Source organism: Rhinopithecus roxellana, chromosome 14, assembly GCF_007565055.1.
Source record: "Rhinopithecus roxellana isolate Shanxi Qingling chromosome 14, ASM756505v1, whole genome shotgun sequence".
NCBI lineage: Eukaryota > Metazoa > Chordata > Mammalia > Primates > Cercopithecidae > Rhinopithecus > Rhinopithecus roxellana.
The window spans coordinates 122615442-122638170 of record NC_044562.1 but is presented as its reverse complement, the minus strand read 5'-3'; the positions used below and the strand labels follow the sequence as shown (position 1 = coordinate 122638170).

General features: G+C 35.8%; 1 protein-coding gene across 1 annotated transcript in view; it reads left to right on the top strand.

The window, feature by feature from the left end:
• The window catches only part of THSD7B (thrombospondin type 1 domain containing 7B), a 496878-nt gene that overhangs the window by 280361 nt on the left and 193788 nt on the right, over positions 1 to 22729 (top strand). The window contains exon 3 of the mRNA XM_030916925.1: positions 11686 to 12496. Within this exon, the coding sequence (XP_030772785.1) occupies positions 11686 to 12496 (811 nt within the window). The remainder of the gene's footprint in view (positions 1 to 11685; positions 12497 to 22729) is intronic.

Here is a 22729-nt window from a genome sequence, read left to right as displayed (position 1 = left end):
TTATCATGCACTGTGACTGTAACTTTTGCAGTTTGAGGTGCAACAGCAAAACCAGCATGAATTTCTTTTTCCTTCTTCATAATTTCACAGGTAGAAGATTCATTCTGATGGTAGATCTTAATAGACTTGTTTTTTTTTCTCTCTTTAAGTCTAGAACTTTCACCTTTTTGCTTAAAGCTAACACTTTATAACTCCTCTTTGGTGTATCTGAATTGCCAGCATCACTACTCTTGCACTTTGAGGCTATTATGAGTAAAATAAAGATTACTTGTACACAAGCACTGCCATACTTCAACGTTCAATCTTAGAACCCAGATGGCTACTAAGTGACTAGTGAGGAGGCAGCATCTGCAGTGTGGATACACCTGACAAAGGAAGGATTCACATCCCCAAACAGAAACAGAAGCAGGACAAAGTGAGACCTCATCATATTATTCAAACTTATGAATTATCTCTGGAATTTTCCATTTCGTATTTGGGAACTGCAGTTGACCATAGGTAACTAAAACCACAAAAAGTGAAGCCGCAGATAAGTAGGAACTACTGTAGTAAGCTGGTATAATAGAATCTGAAATGCAATTCTCATTTATTTACATTCTTCAAGAAAAATGATAATAGTATTTTACTTGTTGAGTGAGATTCCTGCATCATTCTCATTAGGGCTATACTTAAGATCAAAGGTATTTCTGTAGTCTTGGGCGCTTTAGTACATTACCATGCTAGCCTTGAGAAGACTGGGCACCCCATCACTGAATTCCATGGGCTTTATGGAGACTGGAAAGAAGGAGTATATAGAGTTGCAATAAAGAATAACAGGCATTGCAAAAGGACTTGTGAATAAACAGTATTTAAAAATTCTATTGGGCATCATTATTAGGTGCCCAATAGAATATAGGTTTCTACCTATAATCATAAACTAAGGAAACACAGAGAAAAGACTTTTTCTCTTCAACTCTTTTTTTTTTTTCATTTTGGAAAAATCATCAACCCATTTTGTTGTGTGTTGTGAGTTTCCAGTGTTGACATTACACCTAACTACACTTGACATGATTCTGCTTCCTATGATGCTATTAGTTCTAGCTTCAGTAATGTGCAATATTAATTAGACCCGAACTGTATGCCTAGTACTGGGCTGGTACAGGATATAGAGTAGTTAATAGGATGAAAATGTTTCTACCTTCATGGAGTTTAGAGTCAAGTGAGAGAGACAAGTATTAAACAGTGAATTCTACAATTAGATTTGTAATTTCAAGAGTGAATGGTTTGTAGGAGAATAGAGTACTATCAGAGCAGAGGGAAGAGTTCTCTACAGGTATGCCTTGAGATCTAAAGGGTGAGTGGGAATGAATGTTACTGGGCTGTAGCAGGCAGTGCGTATAATTTGGTTTAAGAGACCCAGTCAGGTATGGTGGCTCACGACTGTAATCCCAGCACTTTGGGAAGGCAAGGCAGGCAGATCATCTGAGGTTGAGAGTTCAAGACCAGCCTGGCCAACATGGCGAAAACCCATCTCTAATAAAAATACAAAAATTAGCTGGGCATGGTGGGGGAGCACTTGTAATTTCAGCTACATGGGAGGCTGAGGCAGGAGAATCATTTGAACCTGGGAGGCAGAGGTTTCAGTTAGCCAAGGTCATGCCACTGCACTGCAGCCTGGGTGACAAGAGTGAAACTCCATCTCAAAAAATAAAAAAAAAAAAGACAGTCTATATGGCTGCCCAGGTATTGGAAGGAGCTTGGCTTATTGGGGGAACAAAATGGCGGCCAATGTGATGAGAGAGAAGTGAGTGGAGGTGACTGGGCCAGGAAATCAGGAAACTAAGGAGTATGATGGCCCTGATCAAGCAGGCACTTTTATGTTACATTAATAATATTGTTTTTCTTTATTTTGAAAGGAACAGGAAGCTGTTGATGAGCTTTTCACATGAAAATGACATACAGAATGACATGCTGCACCCAAAGGAGTACAAATTTGAATTATTAAAAGATATAGAACCACAATAGGGAAAAGGAATTGATAGCAGGGGTGGAGTAGGGTGGAGCAGTGGATTCTTGAAAGCGGAATGGGAGGACACTCCTTTCATCCATGCAAGAGAAAGCAATGGTCTGCACCAGGGTTGCAGGTGGTGGTGGAATGGGATGAAGAAACTGGGGCAGATTGAAATAATGTTTAGGAGACAGAGCTGGTGGGTGATTGAATCTGGTCTTTATAAATCTTCCTGAAAGTCTTCAGGCATACCCATTTGACTCTACTGGGTACATAGGTATTTTAGTTGATTCTCTATAGAAAACAATATTGTGATGATGCCATGCTGTAACCGAGCACAGGCTCAGGTGTTCACTGTTTGAAAAGCCAGTAACGAAGATGAAGCACAGTGAAGGGAAAGTGACTTGATTTCTAAAGCTAGCTGTGGAGAAGTGACTGGCTTATGTCTCCAGAAACTGCTTCTAATTTTAAACTAGGAAGAGGAGCTTAAAAAGAGAACTTGGAATGGGAGCCATGCGGGAGGGGTGCTGAATACAAGGTCCATGTGTCTTGTTCCAGTGGCCATCTCAAGCCGTGGTACACCAGGAGCATGGCTGGCATCATCTCAGTAATGCCAGCTTGTTGCTTTGAGGTCATCTCTGGAATTTTGCAGCTAAGTCTCCAGGCTTGGTCTGTCTCAAGATTAGTCCCTGGAACTTCTAAGTAAACACATAATTGGATAACAAGCATACAGCTAGATAAATGTGCATGGGGCAAAGGAGTACATGGTGGGAAAGGAAAGGGAGTGGAGTTTTGGAGTGTCTCAAGACTGTATTTTAAGACCAAGGAAGAAGGTCTCTACAGTTATTTATTTTTTTATTATACTTTAAGTTCTGGGATACATGTGCAGAATGTGCATGTTTATTACATAGGCATACACGTGCCATGGTAGTTTGCTACACTCATGAACCTGTCATCTACATTAGGTATTTCTCCTAATGCTATCCCTCCCCTTGCCCCCAACCCTGCAACAGGCCCTGGTGTGTGATGTTCCCCTCCCTGTGTCCATGTGTTCTCATTGTTCAGTTTGCACTTATGAGTGAGAACAGTTTGTTTCAAGGTTATATGTTCACTGGGAAGAAAGGAGAAAAGAAAAGTTTTATAATGCATTTTGAAGGTAAACTACTCAGTTGCAATGTTACTGCTATTCTCAGACTTTTTTAAAAAATATGCTAGCTTGAAAATTATTTTACGGACAAGAGTAGAGCCTCACATAGTCTTAAAATTGCCGTTTCAAAACAAAAAATTATTCTTTTGAAAAAGAAGTGAGATGCACTAAATGTTCTGTCCACCAAAATGCAGCCAGTACTTTGCTCTCACTTGTATATCGTATGAATATCTGCTACTAGAAAGAGATATGGGTTCAGGTACAGATTTACTCCATGTATCTCTTACAGTGGTTGGTTCTTGAAGTTAGGGAAAATATTGTCTTGGGTATGCTCTTGTGCAATTTTTATCTCAGGCAATATTAATTCTTGAGTTGCTTAATGGTAAATGAAATATTTGCATGCTCTCTGCCCTTTTGTTTTATGTATTTTTAAACGTGTGTGCATAGTCCCAGCGTTACTACCTTGCCTTGACCTCTAGTAGACAACATAAAAGAAAGCCTCCTTTATCAAGCTCAACATGTATTGATCATTCACTGGGTAAACAGAACTTTATTCTCATTTTTTTGATCAGGGACACAGCTTAAAGTTTTCAGCCTCCCAAGCACATCTTCTAGTTTGCTTTCCGTGTAGTATAAAGCAAACAGATATCTGGTCCTCTTGAGTGAAGTCAATGCCTGGGCTGTCTGTAAGCTCAAGGAGAAAGTCCTTCAGGAGAACGTTGTGTGGGATTCAGCTGGTCTCTGTTTCTGACTTACTCTTTATTGCCATTTCCACTTAACTGATGCAAAACAGCCAAGTAAATGATTTTCTTCCACCTCTCCAGGGAATCCAAAGGGCTTAGTTGAAGCATTTATTGGAAGTAAAGTCAAAGTTGAGTGAAGCCATATTTATGGGATGAAAACACCTCATAAATATCTTTTGACAGGTAGCAGAGCCCCAAGAGTTTCGAGGCCATCGCTCAAACCAGGCCATTGAGCTGGACAGAGACGGAGGCAGGGGCTTTTGGCAGGAGACGGGTGGTAGGGCCTTCGGCCCCTCATAACGGCTGCACTCAAAACAGACTCCCTTCTAAATATGTTTTACCCAATGGCTTTGCAAGCCCCATTTGCTCAAGGGATATCATTGCTAAAAATAATTAAATTGCAATTGTTGTGAAAAAGGTTTAGAATAAGATAGAACTGGAGGGGGCACCTGAGCTGTTTACCTTGTGCGGGTTCTTTGATCTCATGCATTGGTGTCCTCAATTGCAAAGCAGAACAATGTCAATAAGGTACATATAGTATTGGGAAGATGATAGTACGTGTTCAAAAAAACAAAAACAAAAATAATAAACATTGCCTATTACTATTATTGTAATTGTTATTCTAGGGACACATCATTTCTGATTGGTGTCTGAGGGTTCGTTCCTGTGCTAAACCCCTGAATCTTGCTGGATGTACTTGAGCAGTAGTTTGGCTGGTGTTCTCAAGCAAACAAAGGCAGGAAGGATCTCATTTCACGTAACAAATAGTGAAGGGACCCTGGGAGCAGCTGTCTGCTCCAGGTGACAGTCTAGGAGGGCGAAAAATCTCAGCATTAACAAGCAATTTGTTGTTTGTGTTATACAGGTTTATAATGTAATTTCCACTTGTTTATTCTGGTTTTTGGCCTCTCTTCCCTCACCCACACTTTAGATTGCAACATTTATGGAGCCCCTATTCTTCCCTTGCAGTCTTAGAACTGTTCTAATAGAAACCAGCGTGATACAGTGTTACAAATCACTGGATGGGGTTTGTGTAAATAAAATTGCCAGCCCCATTTTTCTCCAAATGATTGTGTGACCTTGGGCAAGTCACTGAATTTGTCTAGGCTTTACTTTTTCCTGCAAAAACTCTGGGCTGTAAGATTCCCTTGCCACTCCTACATTCTAGGAGGTTAGCAGGAGGTAGGTTTTAGTGATCCTAAAAGACCTACTTGTGTCAGATTGCTGTGAAATATATGAGGTTTGAGAGTCTTTTTTAGGCTCTAGAATTTTTAGAAAGTAGCATTCAAACCAGAGATATTGATAAACAATTTTTAAAAGGTGGTTTTCTGTCTCCGTGATGTTTGCATTAGCTGATGAGTGGTTCAAATACATGTCTAATCTGCTTTGCTGTCGAGCTACTTCTAATGGATGTTCTAGACACTGGCGACTAATAATTTGTAATCAAAAGTAAGTAACAGAGGCATTTTGCTTTTCAGTCAGAGGCATCTGTCCACAAAGATGAAATGTGCTATTAGTGCCAAACAAAAACACAATCATACAGAAAGAGCTGGGAACATTAGCAACAAAGCTTATGCTTACTTGAGGTATAAATATTCCATCCAAATGCTCTGAGGTAGTCTGCTATGGAATCATGAACTGCCTTTGCAAGTAAATCTTTGTGTGAAAATGAAGTTGTATATGTTAGCTTTCAACTTTTGCTGTTGAATTTTTCTAATGAGATTTATGGGAATACTTTAGCACACATATTCAGGCCATGAATGTACCATGAATTTTTTTTTTTTTATGATTTTGGTATAACTGAATTTTTTGTTGTTGTTGCAAAAAGTGCAATGGAATTTTTTTAATGAAATGCAACAGAGCTTAAGTTTCCTCTCATTTAAATTCTCGTATGTCTGTATATATATACTTAGTATTATCTGATGCGTGACTCAGTAATGGATATATCTGATGAGCAGGTTTTTGTTGCTAGTCTAGAAAGTACTGAGTAGCTTTGTGCATCCTCTGCTAGTGGAAGTTATTGATGATCATGATTGATTTAGAAATATAGACTTGGAAACTCTCATCCCTTCCTGTTTCCATCAGTGAGCCTGCCTCCAGGGCTGACTCTCAACTTCAGGCTTGCTGCTATAGATCTAGTGAGATCTGGGAAACAAAAGCATTGAGATTGTTAATACTGTATATAAAGTAAGTGTAAATAGGCCTAAAGGAAGGACCAAACATCCGCTTCAGGAGTAAATGGGCATTACACTTAGTGTACAGCATTAACAGATATCTAATGCCTTATTTATTTTTGTATTCCCAGAATCTAATACACTACTCGTCAAGTAGTAGAGAATGAATAATTGCTGTTATAATGAATGAATGTTCAGTTGCCACTTTTTCCCGTTGCTTGAGTTCTTAGAAGTATTTTAGAAAATGAACTTTCTTAGATAAATGTCCGCTATATAAGATAGGTATATTTTAATTATTCTGTAGTTGATGCAGTAGCTTTTTGAGAAGTAAAAGTCACTACATTCACCTATTGGAAGTGAAGCATCTTATGGGTAAGTCAATGTTGTTTTAAATCCGATTTTGTAATTCTGAGGTTTATGAGTGCTTTGGTTTAGTAATTATTCACAAATAGTTTGCTTAAGTTGCTAAAACTCTGCATCATTATTCATATCATCTCCCACACCCCTTGCCCAAGTTAAAAATAAAGCAACATCAGGATAATAAAAGCTTTAACAGGGAAAAATGAAAAATAAAGCAAACATCTCTTCCTATTGGATGCATAGTGTTAAATTAGGGTTGCCATTTCAAATAGTGGCCAGTACTGTGCAAGAGCTATGGAGAATGTGTTTATTTTCTCTGTCCTCTAGAACCTCCTTTTTCATTTGTTTCAGGCATTTTATTGAACACCACACCTAAAATTCAGGCATCTAACATGCTTTCTTAAATGTGATGATTTAGGTTGAGTGAAGCATGCTTCTAAACTAATCCAGTTAAGGGTAACTTAATTAAGATGATAAAATTTGCCGACCCTTTTCTGATTCTAGAGGAGTATTACATTACAGCATTCACATATTTGCATTTCCTGCAAAAACACAGGCAGAAAAAAAAAGAGAAATCACAGAGCCTTAAATTTGAAAGTGACCTGAGAGTTCATCAATGCTACCCTTCCAAGTCCAAATAATTCACTTCTAGGCCAAAATGTTAATGTGTTAATGTGTGATGTGTCTTAAAATACTTAGATTATTCAACAGCAACTATATTCCTCTCACAAAAAGGGTGGTAAGTTGCAGATACATGACTCTTTACATAATGTTTGTCCAGGTAAACAGATACAGAACTACTGTCCCATTACATCATTGAAATAGTTTCTGATAAAGCAGTCAGCATGAGTTTTATTAATAGTTTAGAGCTACATTACATCAGTAGTCAAACTTTTAGTATTCAAATTGTTCTAAATTTTGTTTTATTTTTAATACTTGGTTGGTGTCTGTTTTTGTTCACTAGGCATATAAAATTCTTGATATTTAAAAACATGGTATATTATGTATTTCTTTAGATTATTTGTGAATACTGTTAATATGTAATACATAAATATTTTGTAATAAAAGCAGGGTTATTTTGTATGTGGTAAATTTAAAGGTAATATTATTCTTCATGCAACTGCTTACATTTCTAATTACTTCTTCTATTTGTGAACTTGGACAAGAGATGTAAGATTTCTCAAACTGCCAGTCACATTTTACTTCAATATGCATGTTTTTTTGAAACGGCAAAACCACTCAGGGCTGTGTGATTTTCACTTATGTATGTATTGAAAGTTTATAGCCAAATACAACGAAATAAATCATGGAGCACATTTCCTCTCCATGCCTGAGAAATGCAAATGGCTATAGGTCCATTGCTGAAAGGTCTCGTCTTCATCTCATATGTCTTGTTCGTAATTTGATTTTCATTTATTACATGTGTACACAATTCAGGTTGCATTTGCTTGTTATCTAGATGTTTTTTTGGCTGTCCTCAAAGTTTGCTTTAATATAAGGAGGAACTATTCTAGCTTGACTCTGCCTTTCTAAATGTCCTGGTCAAGGCTTATTAACATGCATGTGTCGCACCTTACAAGAGCCACTATCCTAAATTTCCAGGCCAAGGAGAGGGGAGTAATTGTTTACATACTGCCTTTATTACCTGTTCTACTCATACTCAAAGGAATATTAACATATATAACATAATATTGAATTAACTCATATCCAAAATTAATACAGCTTAATATTCCTTTAGTTAATTTTTAGAGTTAATATTGGATATGAGTTAATATTGGATTAACTCATATCCAAATAAGAGATCCTGGCTAAGCTAAGAAACATCTTCAATGATAGCAATTTTAATTACTTAATAGTTATACTTTGTTCTCCAATGATGTAGAAAAAATTTTGCTGTTTGATAAAATTCTGCATTTGATCTTAGCCAAAAGGCTAAGCAATTATTTGGTAAAATTCTGTAAGGAAAGAGGAGATGAAATCTAAGGGAAGAATAAAAATTTCTAAAGTTTAAAATAATAATGATTGCAAATAACCAAAAAAGTGTTAGCTTATTTTGAAAGTGGAGAATTTATAATAAAAAAATAAGAGAATGTCATAGTCAAATGCTTTGAAAGTAAAGACGAGTCATTTGGCAAGATATTCTAAATGAATTAAGTGTAATATTAACTTTTGAAGATTGATCAGAAATAGCTCAACTTTTCTGATCTTACTTTCATTAATCCATGCAAAAAAAATCCTGAGTGGAAAATTGTGTGTGCTTAATACCTAAACAAATAGAGACAAACTGACAGCCATTATTTAAAAATCCACAGTGCTCTACAAAAAAAAAAAAAAAAAAAAAAAAAAAAAAAAAAAAAAAAAAATTCCTTTAACTTTATCCAATAACTGTTTTATATCATTCAAGACTAACTTTAGATTTTAAAGTTTGCCGTGTTCGTATATATTTTGAAATATTCCCTTATTGAGTAACTGTGGGAATTTGGGGGCAATAATAAAAATTTTCATGAATAGTCTGACATGATAGACAATGAATAGAATACTTAAACTGAAACTTCTCTAGAACATTGGGACAGAGAAAGCCTCCCAGTCACTTTCAAGTAACAAGAAACATCTCAATTTGCAAAGTAAAAAATTGTGAGTAATCTAAGAACACATCACCAGAATTGCCGGTGGCTGATTAAGTCAGCCTGTGCTAAGATCACCGTTTTCAATGCACGTTCTCTATACTGTGAGCAGTCTGTGTTGGGACAACAGGCTGGAGGAAGGTAGTGGGCAAACTCAGAGGCATTTTGGTAATGAAAGCTGACCTGCTCCAGTGAAACCTGTCCTGTTTCAGTAAGAGAAGTCTCTAGTATGTTTTCTATGTTAATCTCTCTCATAAAGTGGCGGAAGGCATTGACACTGTAACCTAACACACTATCGTCAAGAATGCCAGGTGTATATAGCTAGAACAGGGATGTGAGGGAGAACTGAGATGACCAGGTGCGTTAGAACCAGACCTTTTTGTCCTACTAAAGTGACAGATCCTCATTTTAGTGTGTGGCCCCAAATACAGATAACCTGCTTCTCTGGGGATGTATATGTTTCTTCCTAAATGCATGTGACTACTACGTACATGTCTACTATTTGTACAAATGTAGTGGATGCTAATGAAAATATTTTTCATGGAGTAATTAAACATCATTTGGAGCAGCTGGTCAGATTCAGGGAAAGAGAGAGAGCTTGTGTAAATTCATATGCCTCTTAGGGTCTGAAATGTCTTATGATCATCACAGTCCTGATACAGGGACGAACTTACCTAGTTAAGCTGATAAAACTTTTTAAAAAAATTTTTTAAGTTATGGGATACATGTGCTGAACATGCAGGTTTGTTACATAGGTATACATGTGCCATGGTGGTTTGCTGCATCTATCAATCTGTCATCTAGGTTTTAAGCCCTGCATGCATTAGGCATTTGTCTTAATGCTCTCCCCACCCTTGCCCCCCACACCCCAACAGGCCCTGGTGTGTGATATTCCCCTCCCTGTGTCCATGTGTTCTCGTTGTTCAACTCCCACTTATGAGTGAGAACAGTGGTGTTTGATTTTCTATTCCTGTGTTTGTTTGCTGAAGGATGATGGTTTCCAGCTTCATCCATGTCCCTGCGAAGGACATGAACTCATTCTTTTTTATGGCTGCATAGTATTCCATGGTGTGTATGTGCCACATTTTCTTTATCCAGTCTATAATTGATGGGCATTTGGGTGGGTTCTAAGTCTTTGCTATTATAAATAGTGCTGCAATAAACATACGTGTGCATGTGTCTTTATAGTAGAATGATTTATAATCCTTTGGGTATATACCCAGTAATGGGATTGCTGGGTTGAATGGTATTTCTGGTTCTAGATCCTTGAGGAATCACCACACTGCCTTTCACAATGTTTTGAACTAATTTACACTCCCACCAATGGGTTCAGATTGCATATTTAAACAAATGAAAGGGAGGAAACTATATTTTCGTTGTTGTTGACACAAAATGTGATTACTTACTGTCCTTGTGAAAAGAGATGATCAACTTTCTGGATAAGGCCTGCTGGTATGTCTGTAGATCACATGCAAAAAATATGATAAACATGAATGGGCAGCTCCCTCATATGTCCATTTCTTGGACTCTTTCCTACACAAATGAATTAGTTAATTACAAGATCTGGCATGTTACAAGCTAATGTTGGAAACTTTACCTGGAGTCAGTACCTATCAGAAATCAAAATGGATACACTTCAAGGATTCTAGGGGCAGAATTTCCACAGACAATTCAGTGCTGCTGCTTCTCTTACTACCTCATCTTTCCCCTGCATCCTATTGTTATTTTCATGCAATTCACTCTGCAAGTACTAACCAAAACTGAGGGCAATTATTTTGAAAATGAAAATAGGATACTTTGGCAACTTATGATGTTAAACATATCTCTTTTCTGAGCTTCTTAGAGTATGAGCTGAAGGACTGGAAATATGAAAAATTCTACTTTATTAAAATCCTGGCTTTAGGGCTTTTCTTTTAGCTGAAACACCACCTCAGTGGAAAGTATTAATATTGAGTTAGATGTATAGGCTTTGGAACATAGTAGTTATAATGGTACAAATCATTTGTTAAATTTGTATTGTCTGCTTGACACATTATATCATTTATCTTCAGAACAATTCTACAAGTCAATGCTTTTATTATCTTCTACCTTATATAGGTGAGGAACTTTCTTTTTTTTTTATTTTTTTTTGAGACAGAGTCTGGCTCTGTCGCCCAGGCTGGAGAGCAGTGGCGGGATCTCAGCTCACTGTAAGCTCCGCCTCCCGGGTTTACGCCATTCTCTCGCCTCAGCCTCCCAAGTAGCTGGGACTACAGGCGCCCGCCATCTCGCCCGGCTAATTTTTTTGTATTTTTTTAGTAGAGACGGGGTTTCACCGTGTTAGCCAGGGTGGTCTCGATCTCCTGACCTCGTGATCCGCCCGTCTCAGCCTCCCAAAGTGCTGGGATTACAGGCTTGAGCCACGGCCAGGTGAGGAACTTTCTAAGGCTTAGAAAGTTGAAATAATTCATCCAAGTTTACGTTACTGATGGAATGCTTATTTCAACAAGAGTGTCCACATTTTTCACCACTAAATTATATTGTCTCTGTTCCACCAAAATTCATAATTTTATGCTGGTTGTGTTGGAAAGTGTGTTAATTGACTTCTACTTCTCTGTGAATTGCTGAATGTAATCTCTGAGCAATTAACATCCTTAGTTTTCTGCCTTAGGTCCCTGGGGAAGGTGTACAGGAGACTGTGGTCCCGGAGGAGTCCAGAGTCGCGCAGTGTGGTGTTTTCATGTTGAAGGGTGGACAAGTCACCTGTCTAACTGTGGTGAGAGCAACAGGCCTCCAAAGGAAAGAAGTTGTTTCCGAGTCTGTGACTGGCACAGTGACCTCTTTCAGTGGGAGGTTTCTGACTGGCACCACTGTGTGCTCGTTCCTTACGCTCACGGCGAAGTCAAGCCTCGGACTGCAGAGTGTGTGACGGCTCAGCATGGACTGCAGCACCGGACGGTGCGCTGCATTCAGAAGTTGAACCGAACTATGGTTGCAAATGAAATATGCGAACACTTTGCCCCTCAGCCTCCTACAGAACAAGCTTGCCTCATTCCTTGTCCCCGGGATTGTGTGGTATCTGAGTTCCTACCATGGTCCAACTGTAGCGAGGGATGTGGGAAGAAATTGCAGCATAGAACTCGCGCAGTCATAGCTCCTCCTCTCTTTGGCGGTTTGCAGTGTCCAAATTTGACTGAGTCAAGAGCCTGTGAAGCTCCCACTTCCTGTCCTCTTGGGGAAGAGGAATATACATTTAGCCTTAAGGTTGGACCATGGAGTAAATGCAGACTGCCTCATCTTAAAGAAATTAATCCAAGTGGAAGAACTGTTCTGGATTTTAACTCTGATTCAAATGAGCGAGTCACCTTTAAACATCAAAGTTACAAAGCACATCATCATTCGAAGTCTTGGGCAATAGAGATAGGTTATCAAACCCGGCAGGTTTGGTGTACAAGAAGTGATGGACAAAATGCTATGTTAAGGTAGGAGACCTTTGATGCTTCTATTTGATTCACCTAAAATATTTTATTTTATACAATTTTATAAAGCTTCTTAGGGAAAATGGCAATCAGGTTTATAATTTGGATTTTTAGAAGTTTCGTGTAAGAAATTTTTAATTTCACTGGGAAGTTTTCAAAATTGTATAGTTTAGACCAAGCTGTATTCTAGCATTCTTGTGTGATTAGCAGTGCAATTATATATATATGGTAAGTCACATATTTCCACATTTTATCAAGACAGTAACCGGTATAAAAATAGATCTGCCATTATTACAGTAATAGAAGACTAAGGGGCTTCTCATAATGATAAAAAATCAAGTTCAGTTTCAAATTTGGGATATGAATTATGTAAATATTTTTGTTTTTCAAAACATTTGTGCTGTAAAATTTTATTTTTGTTTTTGTTTACTTTTGTTTTCACTATTATCAACATTTTTTGACATCTGTGTTGTACATTTTTTATACTAGCAATAATACCAAAAAGTTGTTCCAAGAGTGCTTTCTTTGGCATTATTTTGATAAAGATGTTAACTTGCGCAAGCAGTAATTAGAATGACCTACTGTGGAAGACATAAACTATTAAAAGCAATAGCTTAGGTTGCAAATTTATGCTTGTTTTATTTTAAATTGTAGTCTAAAACATCATGACATAAACTCACAGAAATATATTGTAAGTAATATTTGCTTAATTTTCCCCCAGAGAGTCTTAAATGAAGCACTGGTGTATTACTAAGTTTCTTTCAAATTAAGGTGCCTTTCAGTAGTACTTAAATTACCAAACAACATAATGCTTGTCTTTAGAATTAATCATTCTCATCAGTTGCTGCCTTTTTGGGATCTACAGCCAGCCCGGAGATACCCCGAAGACTACCACTGTTGTTTATGAACAAAGTAATGTGATGATTTTTTTGTGTCCATTTGACTTCCCAAATGAGTGTATTTTATCCTTAATGCTTCATTCTGATTTATGCCATATGAAATTGGCAAGTCCATGGAAGAATGATTTGCAGCTTTTTATTGCCTACTTCTTTGAAGCCCAGATTAAGCAAATGATTCATGAAATTTGTTTGAATGTGTGTGGGATTGTGTAAATACATTGTTTTCTTAATATTCCATACTGTATTGCTGAAGTGAGCATTACATAGAATCTTTTCATTTTGCTTGCACATCTTTGCAATATTTTTCTTTTTTAATAGACTATTTTCAGATCAATTTTTAAGTTTTCAAAAAAAATGAAAGTACTGAGAATTCCTGTATACTCCCTCACTGTCTCCAATATATAGTTTTTACCTGTTATTAACATCTTGCATTTGTGTGATAGTTTTGTAAACAAGCATTTTATAGTTACATACACAAACATTGAGTACATAACACAGTTCAAATTGTGTTCCCCTCCCCACATTTATGTATTGAAATTCTAACCTTTAGTGTAATGTTTTTAGGAGGCATGGGGCCTTTGGGAGGTAATTATGTCGTGATGATGCAGTCCTCATAGAAGGGATTAGTGTGCCATGAGAGCTTCCTCTCACTCTCTTTCTGCTATTTGAGGGTACAATGTGAAGTCAGCAGTCTGCAAAGCCAGAAGAGAGACCCCACCAGAATGTGACTATGCTGGTGCCCTGGTCTCAGACTTCCAGCCTCTAGAACTATGAGAAATAGATTTCGTTTGTTTTTTAAGCCATCCAGCCTCTGGTACTTTGTTATAGCAGCTGAATTGACTAAGACTAACTGTTATAAAAATAATACCATAGTTTGGGAATTTAGATGAGAAATTTATTTCCACAGTTCTGGAGGCTGGAAAGTCCAAATTCAAGTTGTGTCTTCATTTAGTTCTTGATGAAGGTTGTCTTCTTGGCTTAAAGATGGCCATCTTCTTGCTGTGTCCTCACATGGTCGGAGAGAGAGAAAAAGGAGAGCACTCTGTGTCTCTTATTATAAGGGCACTAATCCCATCACAAGGGCTCCACTCTAATGACGTGATTACATTAGAAAGTTCCCATGTTCAAAATGCAGGTTAGAGTTTCAACATTTGAATTTTGGAGGAACACAATTCAGTGTGCAGCAGGTACATTTGTTACAATTGATGATCTAATATTGATACGTTACTATTAAAGACTATAGTTTACATTAGGATTCACCCTTTGTATTGTACATTCTATAGGTTTGACAAATGAATTATGACATGGATCCACCATTACAGTATTATACAGAATAGTTTTACTCCCCTAAATATCCCTTGTGCTCTATTTACTGATCCTTCCCTCTCCCCCTGAGAACCCCTGGCAACTACTGATTATTTTACTGACTATCCCCTTAGTTTTGCCTTTTTAAAAAATGTTGTACAGTTAGAATTATATATGTAGCTTTTTCTGGTTGACTTATTTCACTTTGCAATATGCGTTTAAGTTTGCTCATGTCCGTTTGTGACTTGGTAGCTTATTTCTTTTTATCACTGAACGATATTCCATTTTGTGGTACTATAGTTTGTTCATTCACCTGTTGAAGTACATCTTGGTTGCTATCAAATTTTGGCAATTTTGAGTAAAGCTTCTGTAAAAGTTTATGTGTGCATTTTGTGTGTGTGTGTGAACACAGGTTTTTAAATCATTTGGGTTAATATAAAGGAGTGCAATTACTGTATGGTATAGCAAGAGTATGTTTAGTTTTGTAAGAAACTACCTAGCTGTCTTCCAGAATGGTTGTGCCAGTTTTCATTGCCACCAGCAATTAGTGGAAGTTCTGTTGTGTCACATCACCAGCATTTGTTGTCAGCATTTTGGAGTTTTGCCATTCGAATAGGTGTGTAATGGTATCTCGTTGTTTTAAATTGCAATTCCATAATGACATGTGATGCTGAACATCTTTTCATACTCTTGCTTGCCATCTGTATGTATTCTTTGATAAGGTGTCTATTCAGATGTTTTGTGTATTTTTTAATTGAGTTTTTTTTTTTGAGCTTTGCTCTCTTATTGTTGAATTTTAAAAGTTATTTACATATTTTGGATACCAGTCCTTTATCAGACATGTGTTTTGCAAATATTTTTGACAGTCTATGATTTGTGTTTTCATTTTCTTGACAGTATGGTTCACAGAGAAAATATTTTTAATTTTAATGAAGTCCAAATTCTCAATATTTTTTCAAGGATCATTTTTTTGGTGTTGAGTTTAAAAATAGCACTAAACCCAAAGTCAACTAAGTTTTTCTCTTATACTTTCTTCTATGAGTTGCATAATTTTGTTTATTATATTTAGGTCTGTGATTCATTTTGAGGTTTTTTGGTGAAAGGTATAGGGCCTATGTCTGCATTATTTTTTAAAAAGGTTATTATATGTTCAGTTGTTCCAGCACCATTTATTGTAAAGAATATCTTTTCTTTATGGAGTTTCCTATGCTTTTTTGACAAAGATCAGTTGACTATGTTGGTATGAGTCTATGCCTTCAATTTCTATTCTATTTTACTATCTATTATTTGTTAGTAACACAATGTTATGAGCAATGTAGTTTTATAGTAAATCGTAAAGCAGAGAGGTGTCAGTCTTCCTAATTTTTCTTCTTATGTGTTGGCTTCTCTGAATCTTTTGCTTTTTCATATAAACTTTGGAACTACTTTTTGATATCCACAAAATAACTTTCCAAGATTTTGATTGGGATTGCATATAATGTAAGATCAATTTGGGAAGAACTGATATCTTGATAATACTGAGTCATCCTATTCTGGTACATAGGTTATCTCTCCATTTATTTAAATATTGTTTATTTTGTCAGGGTCTTGGAGGGTTTTTTAAAAAATATAACTTGTACATATTGTGTCGGATTTATATTAATTTAACTTTTTGGATGCTAACATTAATGGTATTGTGTTTTTAACTTCATATTCCAATTGTGCATTACTGGTATAACAAGAAAGCAGTTAACTTTTTATATTAACCTTGTATCCTGCAACTTTGTTATAGTCACTTATTATTCAGAAATTTTCATTGCTGTAGTTGTTGACTTTTTGGGATTACCTACATGAATAAGCATGTCATCTGCAAAAAAAAAAAAATATATATATATATATATATATATATTGCTTTCTTTCCAATTTGAATATTATTTTTTTTGTTTGTTTGTTTTTTTTTTTTGTTTTTTTGAGACGGAGTCTCGCTCTGTCGCCCGGCCTGGAGTGCAGTGGCCGGATCTCAGCTCACTGCAAGCTCCGCCTCCCGGGTTCCCGCTATTCTCCTGCCTCAGCCTCCCGAGTAGCTGGGACTACAGGCGCCCGCCACCTCGCCCGGCTAGTTTTTTGTATTTTTTAGTAGAGACGGGGTTTCACCGTGTTAGCCAGGATGGTCTCGAACTCCTGACCTCGTGATTCGCCCGTCTCGGCCTCCCAAAGTGCTGGGATTACAGGCTTGAGCCACCGCGCCCGGCCTTGAATATGTTTTGTTTATTTTATTTTCTTGTCTTCATTAGCCAAGACTTCCACTGCAATGTTGTACAGGAGTGATGAGAAAGGACACTCTTTTTTTGTACTGTGAAAGAAATCTATGCTCTGTTAAGTGTTTTGTTAACTGTAGGTTTTTTTGTAGGTGTTTTTGATCAAGTCAGGGAAGTTCCCCTTCATTCTTAGTTTTCTGAGAATTTTCCTTATAAATAAGCATTAGATTTTGTTAAATACTTTTTCTGCATATGTTGATATGATTATATGATTTTGTTCATTAGCCTATTTATGTTATGGATTACATTAACTGATTTTCAAATGTTGAACCAGCCTTGTATATGTGGAATAAATCCCACTTAGTTGCAACGTAAATTCCTTTTATATAGTGTTGGATTTGACTTGCTAGTATTTTATTGAGAATTATTTCATGTATGTTTATGAGAAATGTTGATCTTTGTTGTCCTTACTTGTAATGTCTTTGTTGTGGTGTTAGGGTAATGCTGCCCTCATCGAATGAATTGGAAAGTATTTTTGAAAATGTTTTCATTTTCTGAAAGAAATTGTTGAGAATTGGTATAATTTTTTCTTGAATGTTTGGTAGTGAACCCTCTGGTACTCTGGCTTTCTGATTTGGAAAGTTAGTAAATACGGGTTTAATTTCTTTAACAGATTTAGGACTATTCATATCATTGATTTCTCTTTGTGTGTTTTGCTAGATTTTGTCTTTCAAGGAATTGGCTCATTTCGTCTAGGTTATCAAATTTAGGGACATAGAGTTGTTCATAATACCCATTTTTCCTTTTAATAACTATGGGATTATTAATATTACCCTTTTTATGTTTCCAGTATTAATTATTATGTCCTCTCTCTTTTTTTTCTAACCTGGCTAAAGGTTTATTAATTTTATCAGTGCTTTCAAAAAAACAACTTTTGATTTTGTTATTTTTTTCTATTGTTTTTTTTCTAATTTCATTGATTTTGATTCTGATTTTATTATTTCTTTTCTTCTGCTTACTTTAGATTTAATTGCTCTTCTTTTTGTAGTTTCCTAAGGTGAAAACTTAGGTTACTCATTTGAGATTTCTCTTCTTTACTATTAGATGCATTCAGTTTCCTCAAGCCCTTTCTCTTTGTTCCACAAATTTTGATAATTTGCATTATTTTCATGTAGTTCTAAATATTTTTGCATTTCTCTTGAGATTTTCTTGATCCATGTGTTATTTAAGAGTGTCTTGTTTAATCTCCATATATTTTGGGGTTCTCTATTTTGTTATTAATTTTAGTTTAATTCCATTGTGTCCTGGGAGCATATGTTGTATGATTTCTGTTCTTTTAGATTTGTTAAGGTGTGTTTCACGGCCCAGAAATATGGCCTATCTTGAATATTTTATGTGAACTCAAGACAAATGTGTGTACTCTGCTGTAGTTGGATAAAATATTCTATAAATGTCAATTATATTCAGTTGATTGATGGTGCTGTTCAGTTCAACTATGTTCTTACTGATGTTATTCCTGATGGATCTGTCAATTACTAGAGAGGAATGTTGAAGTCTCCAAAAACAATACAAAATTTGTCTATTTGCAGTTATAGCAGACTTTGCCTTATAGATTTTGACACTCTATTGTTAGATAATACATATTAATGATTGCTATATCTTATTGGAGAAATAATCTCTTTATTATTATGTAATGCCCACACCCCCTTAATCCCTGACAATTTTCTTTGATGTAAATTCTCCATTGTCTGGAATTATGATACATACTCCAACTTTTTTTGATTAATGCTAGCACAGTATATCTATGCTTATTGACAAAAAATGTATTCATCTGTCTTGTAGATGACATATAATTGGATGCTGTTTATTATCGAGTCTGAGAGTCTTTTAATTAGTATATTTAGACCATTTATGCTTAAAGTAAGCATTAATACAATTGTATTAATATTTACTGAGGTCATTATTTTTCATTTATTGTCCTTGTTCTTTGCTCCTTTTAAATTTTAATTTATTATTTTTATTTAATTTTTAGCTTTTGTAGGTGCATAGTAGGTATATATATTTATGGGTTACATGAGATTTTGATACTAGCATGCAGTGCATTGTAATCATATCAGGGTAAATGGAGTATTTATCACTGCAAGCATTTATCCTTTGTGTTATAAACAGTTCAGTTATACTCTTTAAGCTATTTTTAAATGTACAATTAAAATATTTTTTACTATATCACTCTGTTTTGCTGGCAAATACTAGGTTGTATTCATTCTTTCTAACTGTTACTGTGTACCCATTAATCATCTTCATTTCCCCCAGTCACCACTACTCTTCCCAGCCTCTGGAAACCAACCTCTACTCTCTAGCTCCATGAGTTCAATTGTTTTAATTTTTAATTGTCGCAGATAAGTGAGAACATGCAGAGCTTGTCTTTCTGTGCCTGGCCATTTAACTTAACGACTTCCAGTTCCCTCCATGTTGGTGCAAATGACAGGATCTCATTGTTTTTTATAGCTGACTAGTACTCCATTGTGTGTATGTACCACATTTTCTTTATTCATTCATTTGTTGATGGACACTTGGGTTGCTTCTAAATCTTGACTTTTGTGGACAGTGCTACAGTAAATATGGGAGTGCAGCTATCTCTTTTATGTACTGATTTCCTTTCTTTTCTGTCTGTACGTAGCAGTGGGATTGCTAGATAGTATGGTAGCTCTATTTTTAGTTTTTCGAGGAGCCTCTAAACTGTTCTCCATAGTGGTTGTAGTATGTTCCAACCAACAGTGTACAGTGATTCCCTTTTCTCCACATCCTCGCCAGCATTTGTTATTGTTTGTCATTTGTGTAAAACCTATTTTAACTGGGATGAGATTATATCTTATTTTAATTTTGATTTGCATTTCTCTGATGATCAGTGACGCTAAGTACCTTTTCATATGCCTGTTTGTCATTTCTATGTATTCTTTTGAGAAATGTCTATTAAGACATTTTGCTTATTTTTAAATCGTATTATTATATTTTTTTCCTGTTGAGTTGTTTGAGCTTCTTATGTAATCTGGTTATTAATCCCTTGTTAGACTGGTAGTTTGCAAAAATTTTCTCTTATCCTGTGGATTTTCTCATCAGTTTATTGATTGTTTCCTTTGCTATACAGAGGCTGTTTAACTTGATGTGATATAATTTGTCCATTTTCTCTTTGATTGCCTGTGTTTGTAGGGTATTACTCAAGAATCTTTGCCCATTTCAGTGTCTGGAAGAGTTTCTTCAGTGATTTTTTGCAATCATTTCATAGTTTGAGGTCTTGGGTTTAATTATTTAATCCATTTTTATTTGTTTTTTTGTATGGTGAGATATAGGGGTCTAGTTTCATTCTTCTGCCTAGGGATATCCAGTTTTCCCAGCACAATTTATTGAAAAGACCATCCTTTCCTCAGTGTATGTTCTTGATATCTTTGTCAAAAATGAAATCATTGTAGATGTATGGGTTTATTTCTGGGTTCTCTATTCTGTTGTAATGGCGTATATGTCTGCTTTTATGGCAGTATCATACTGTTTTGTTTACTATAGTTATGTAGTATAATTTGAAGTCAGGTAATATGATTCCTCCAGTTTTTGTTGTTGTTGTTGTTGTTTTTTTCAGGATAGCTTTGCCTATTCCGGGTCTTTTATGGTTCCATATGAGTTTTAGGATTGTTTTTGCTATTTCTGTAAAAAATGTCATTGGTATTTTCATAGGGATTGCACTAAATCTATAGATTACTTTGGGTAATAGAGACATTTTAACAATGTTCACTCTTCCAATCCGTGAACAAGGATTATTTTTCCATTTTTTGTGCCCTCTTCAATTTTCTGCTTTGGTGTTTTATAGTTTTCATTGTAGAGATCTTTCACTTATTTGGTTAAGTTTATTCCTATGTATTTTATTTTATGTGTAGCAATTGTAAGTGGGATTACTTTTTTATTTCTTTTTAAGATTGTTAGCTATTGTCATAATAAAATGCTACTGATTTTTATATGTTGATTTTGTATCCTGTAACTTTACTGAATTTTTTTATCAGTTTTAATAATTTTTGTGGATTTTTTCGGTTTTTCGAAATATAAGATTATGTTATCTGCAAACACAGATAATTTGACTTCTTCCTTTCCAATTCGGTTGTCCTTTATTTTTTCTCTTGTCTGATTGCTCTAGGACTTTCAGTACTATGTTAAATAGCAGTCGTGGCAGGGGGCATCCTTGTTGTTTTCAAGATCTTAGAGGAAAGGCTTCCAGTTTTCATTTCGTTTATTTCCTCTCTTCCTCTGTCCTCTCTGATTTTAACGGGACATTTTATGTTGTTTGATTTTTTTTCTTCTTTCTTAGCATATCAGTTATACATATCTTAAACATTTTTTAGTGGTTTTCTTAGAATTTTGCAATATACATTTACAACTAACCAAAGCCCACTTTTAAATAACACTATATACACTTTACGGGCAGCATAAGTATCCTATAACAGAGTAATCTGGATTGCTGTCTCCCGTCCCTTACATCATAGCTGTAATTTATTTCACATATTTATAAACTATAATCACCAAATACATTGTTGCTATTATTTGAACAGATTATTATATTTGTTAAATCAATTTGCATATGAAAAATAAATGACATTTTATTCCTTAATTCCTTCTCCAATTGTCAATTTTTGTTTTTCTAGATCTGAGTTTCTAACCTATATAATTTTCCTTCTCTCTGAAGCTTTTTTTAAACATTTTTTTTCAAGCAAGTCTATTCCTCAATTTTTATATGAGAAAATCTTTATTTCTCCTTCATTTTTGAAGTATAATTTCATCGGATATAGATTTAGGTTGGTGAGTTTTTACTTTTTTTTTTTTTTTTTTTTTTTGAGATGGAGTTTGGCTCTGTCTCCCAGGTGGAGTGCAGTGGCATGATCTCGGCTCACTGCAACTTCTGTCTCCCAGGTTCAAGGAATTCTCCTGCCTCAGCCTTCTGAGTAGCTGGGACTATAGGAATGGGCCACCACGCCTGGCTAATTTTTTTGTATTTTTAGTAGAGACGGGGTTTCACCATGTTGGTCAGGCTGGCCTCGAGCTCCTGACCTCAAATAATCTGCCCGCTTCGGCCTCCCAAAGTGCTGGGATTACAGGCATGAGCCACTGCACCTGGCTGGGTTTTTACTTCCAATAGTACATAATCTTCTTGCTTGCATAGTTTGTGAGCAGAAGTCTAATGTAGTTCTGTCCTTCCTTCTCTATAGGTAAGGTGTGTCTTTCCCCCTGTGACTTCTTGAAAGAATTTCTTTGTCTTTGATGTTCTTCAGCTCAAATATTGTATGCTTGGATGTAGATATTTTGGGTATTTACCTTGCTTAATTTTCCCTCAGCTACTGGGATCTATGATTTGGTGTCTGCCATAAATTTTGGAAAATTCTTAGCCATTATTACTTTAAACATCTCTTCTGTTATTTTCTCCCTTTATTTTCCTACTGATATTTCTATTATGTGTAGTTACATCATTTGTAGCCCTACTATAGTTTTTGGATAGTCTTTTCAATCTCTTTTAATCCTCTTTGATTTTCAGTTTTAGAAGTTGCTATTGACATTTCTTCAAGCTCACTGATTTCCTAGACTCCATCCAGTCTGTTGATGAGCCTATCAAAGGTACTTTTTAGTACTTTACAATGTTTTTGATTTATGTCATTTTCTTTTGATTCTTTCTTAGGGTTTCCATCTCACTGCTTACAATACCCATCTGTTCTTGCATATTGTCTACTTTTTCACTAGAACCTTTAGTATGTTATTCA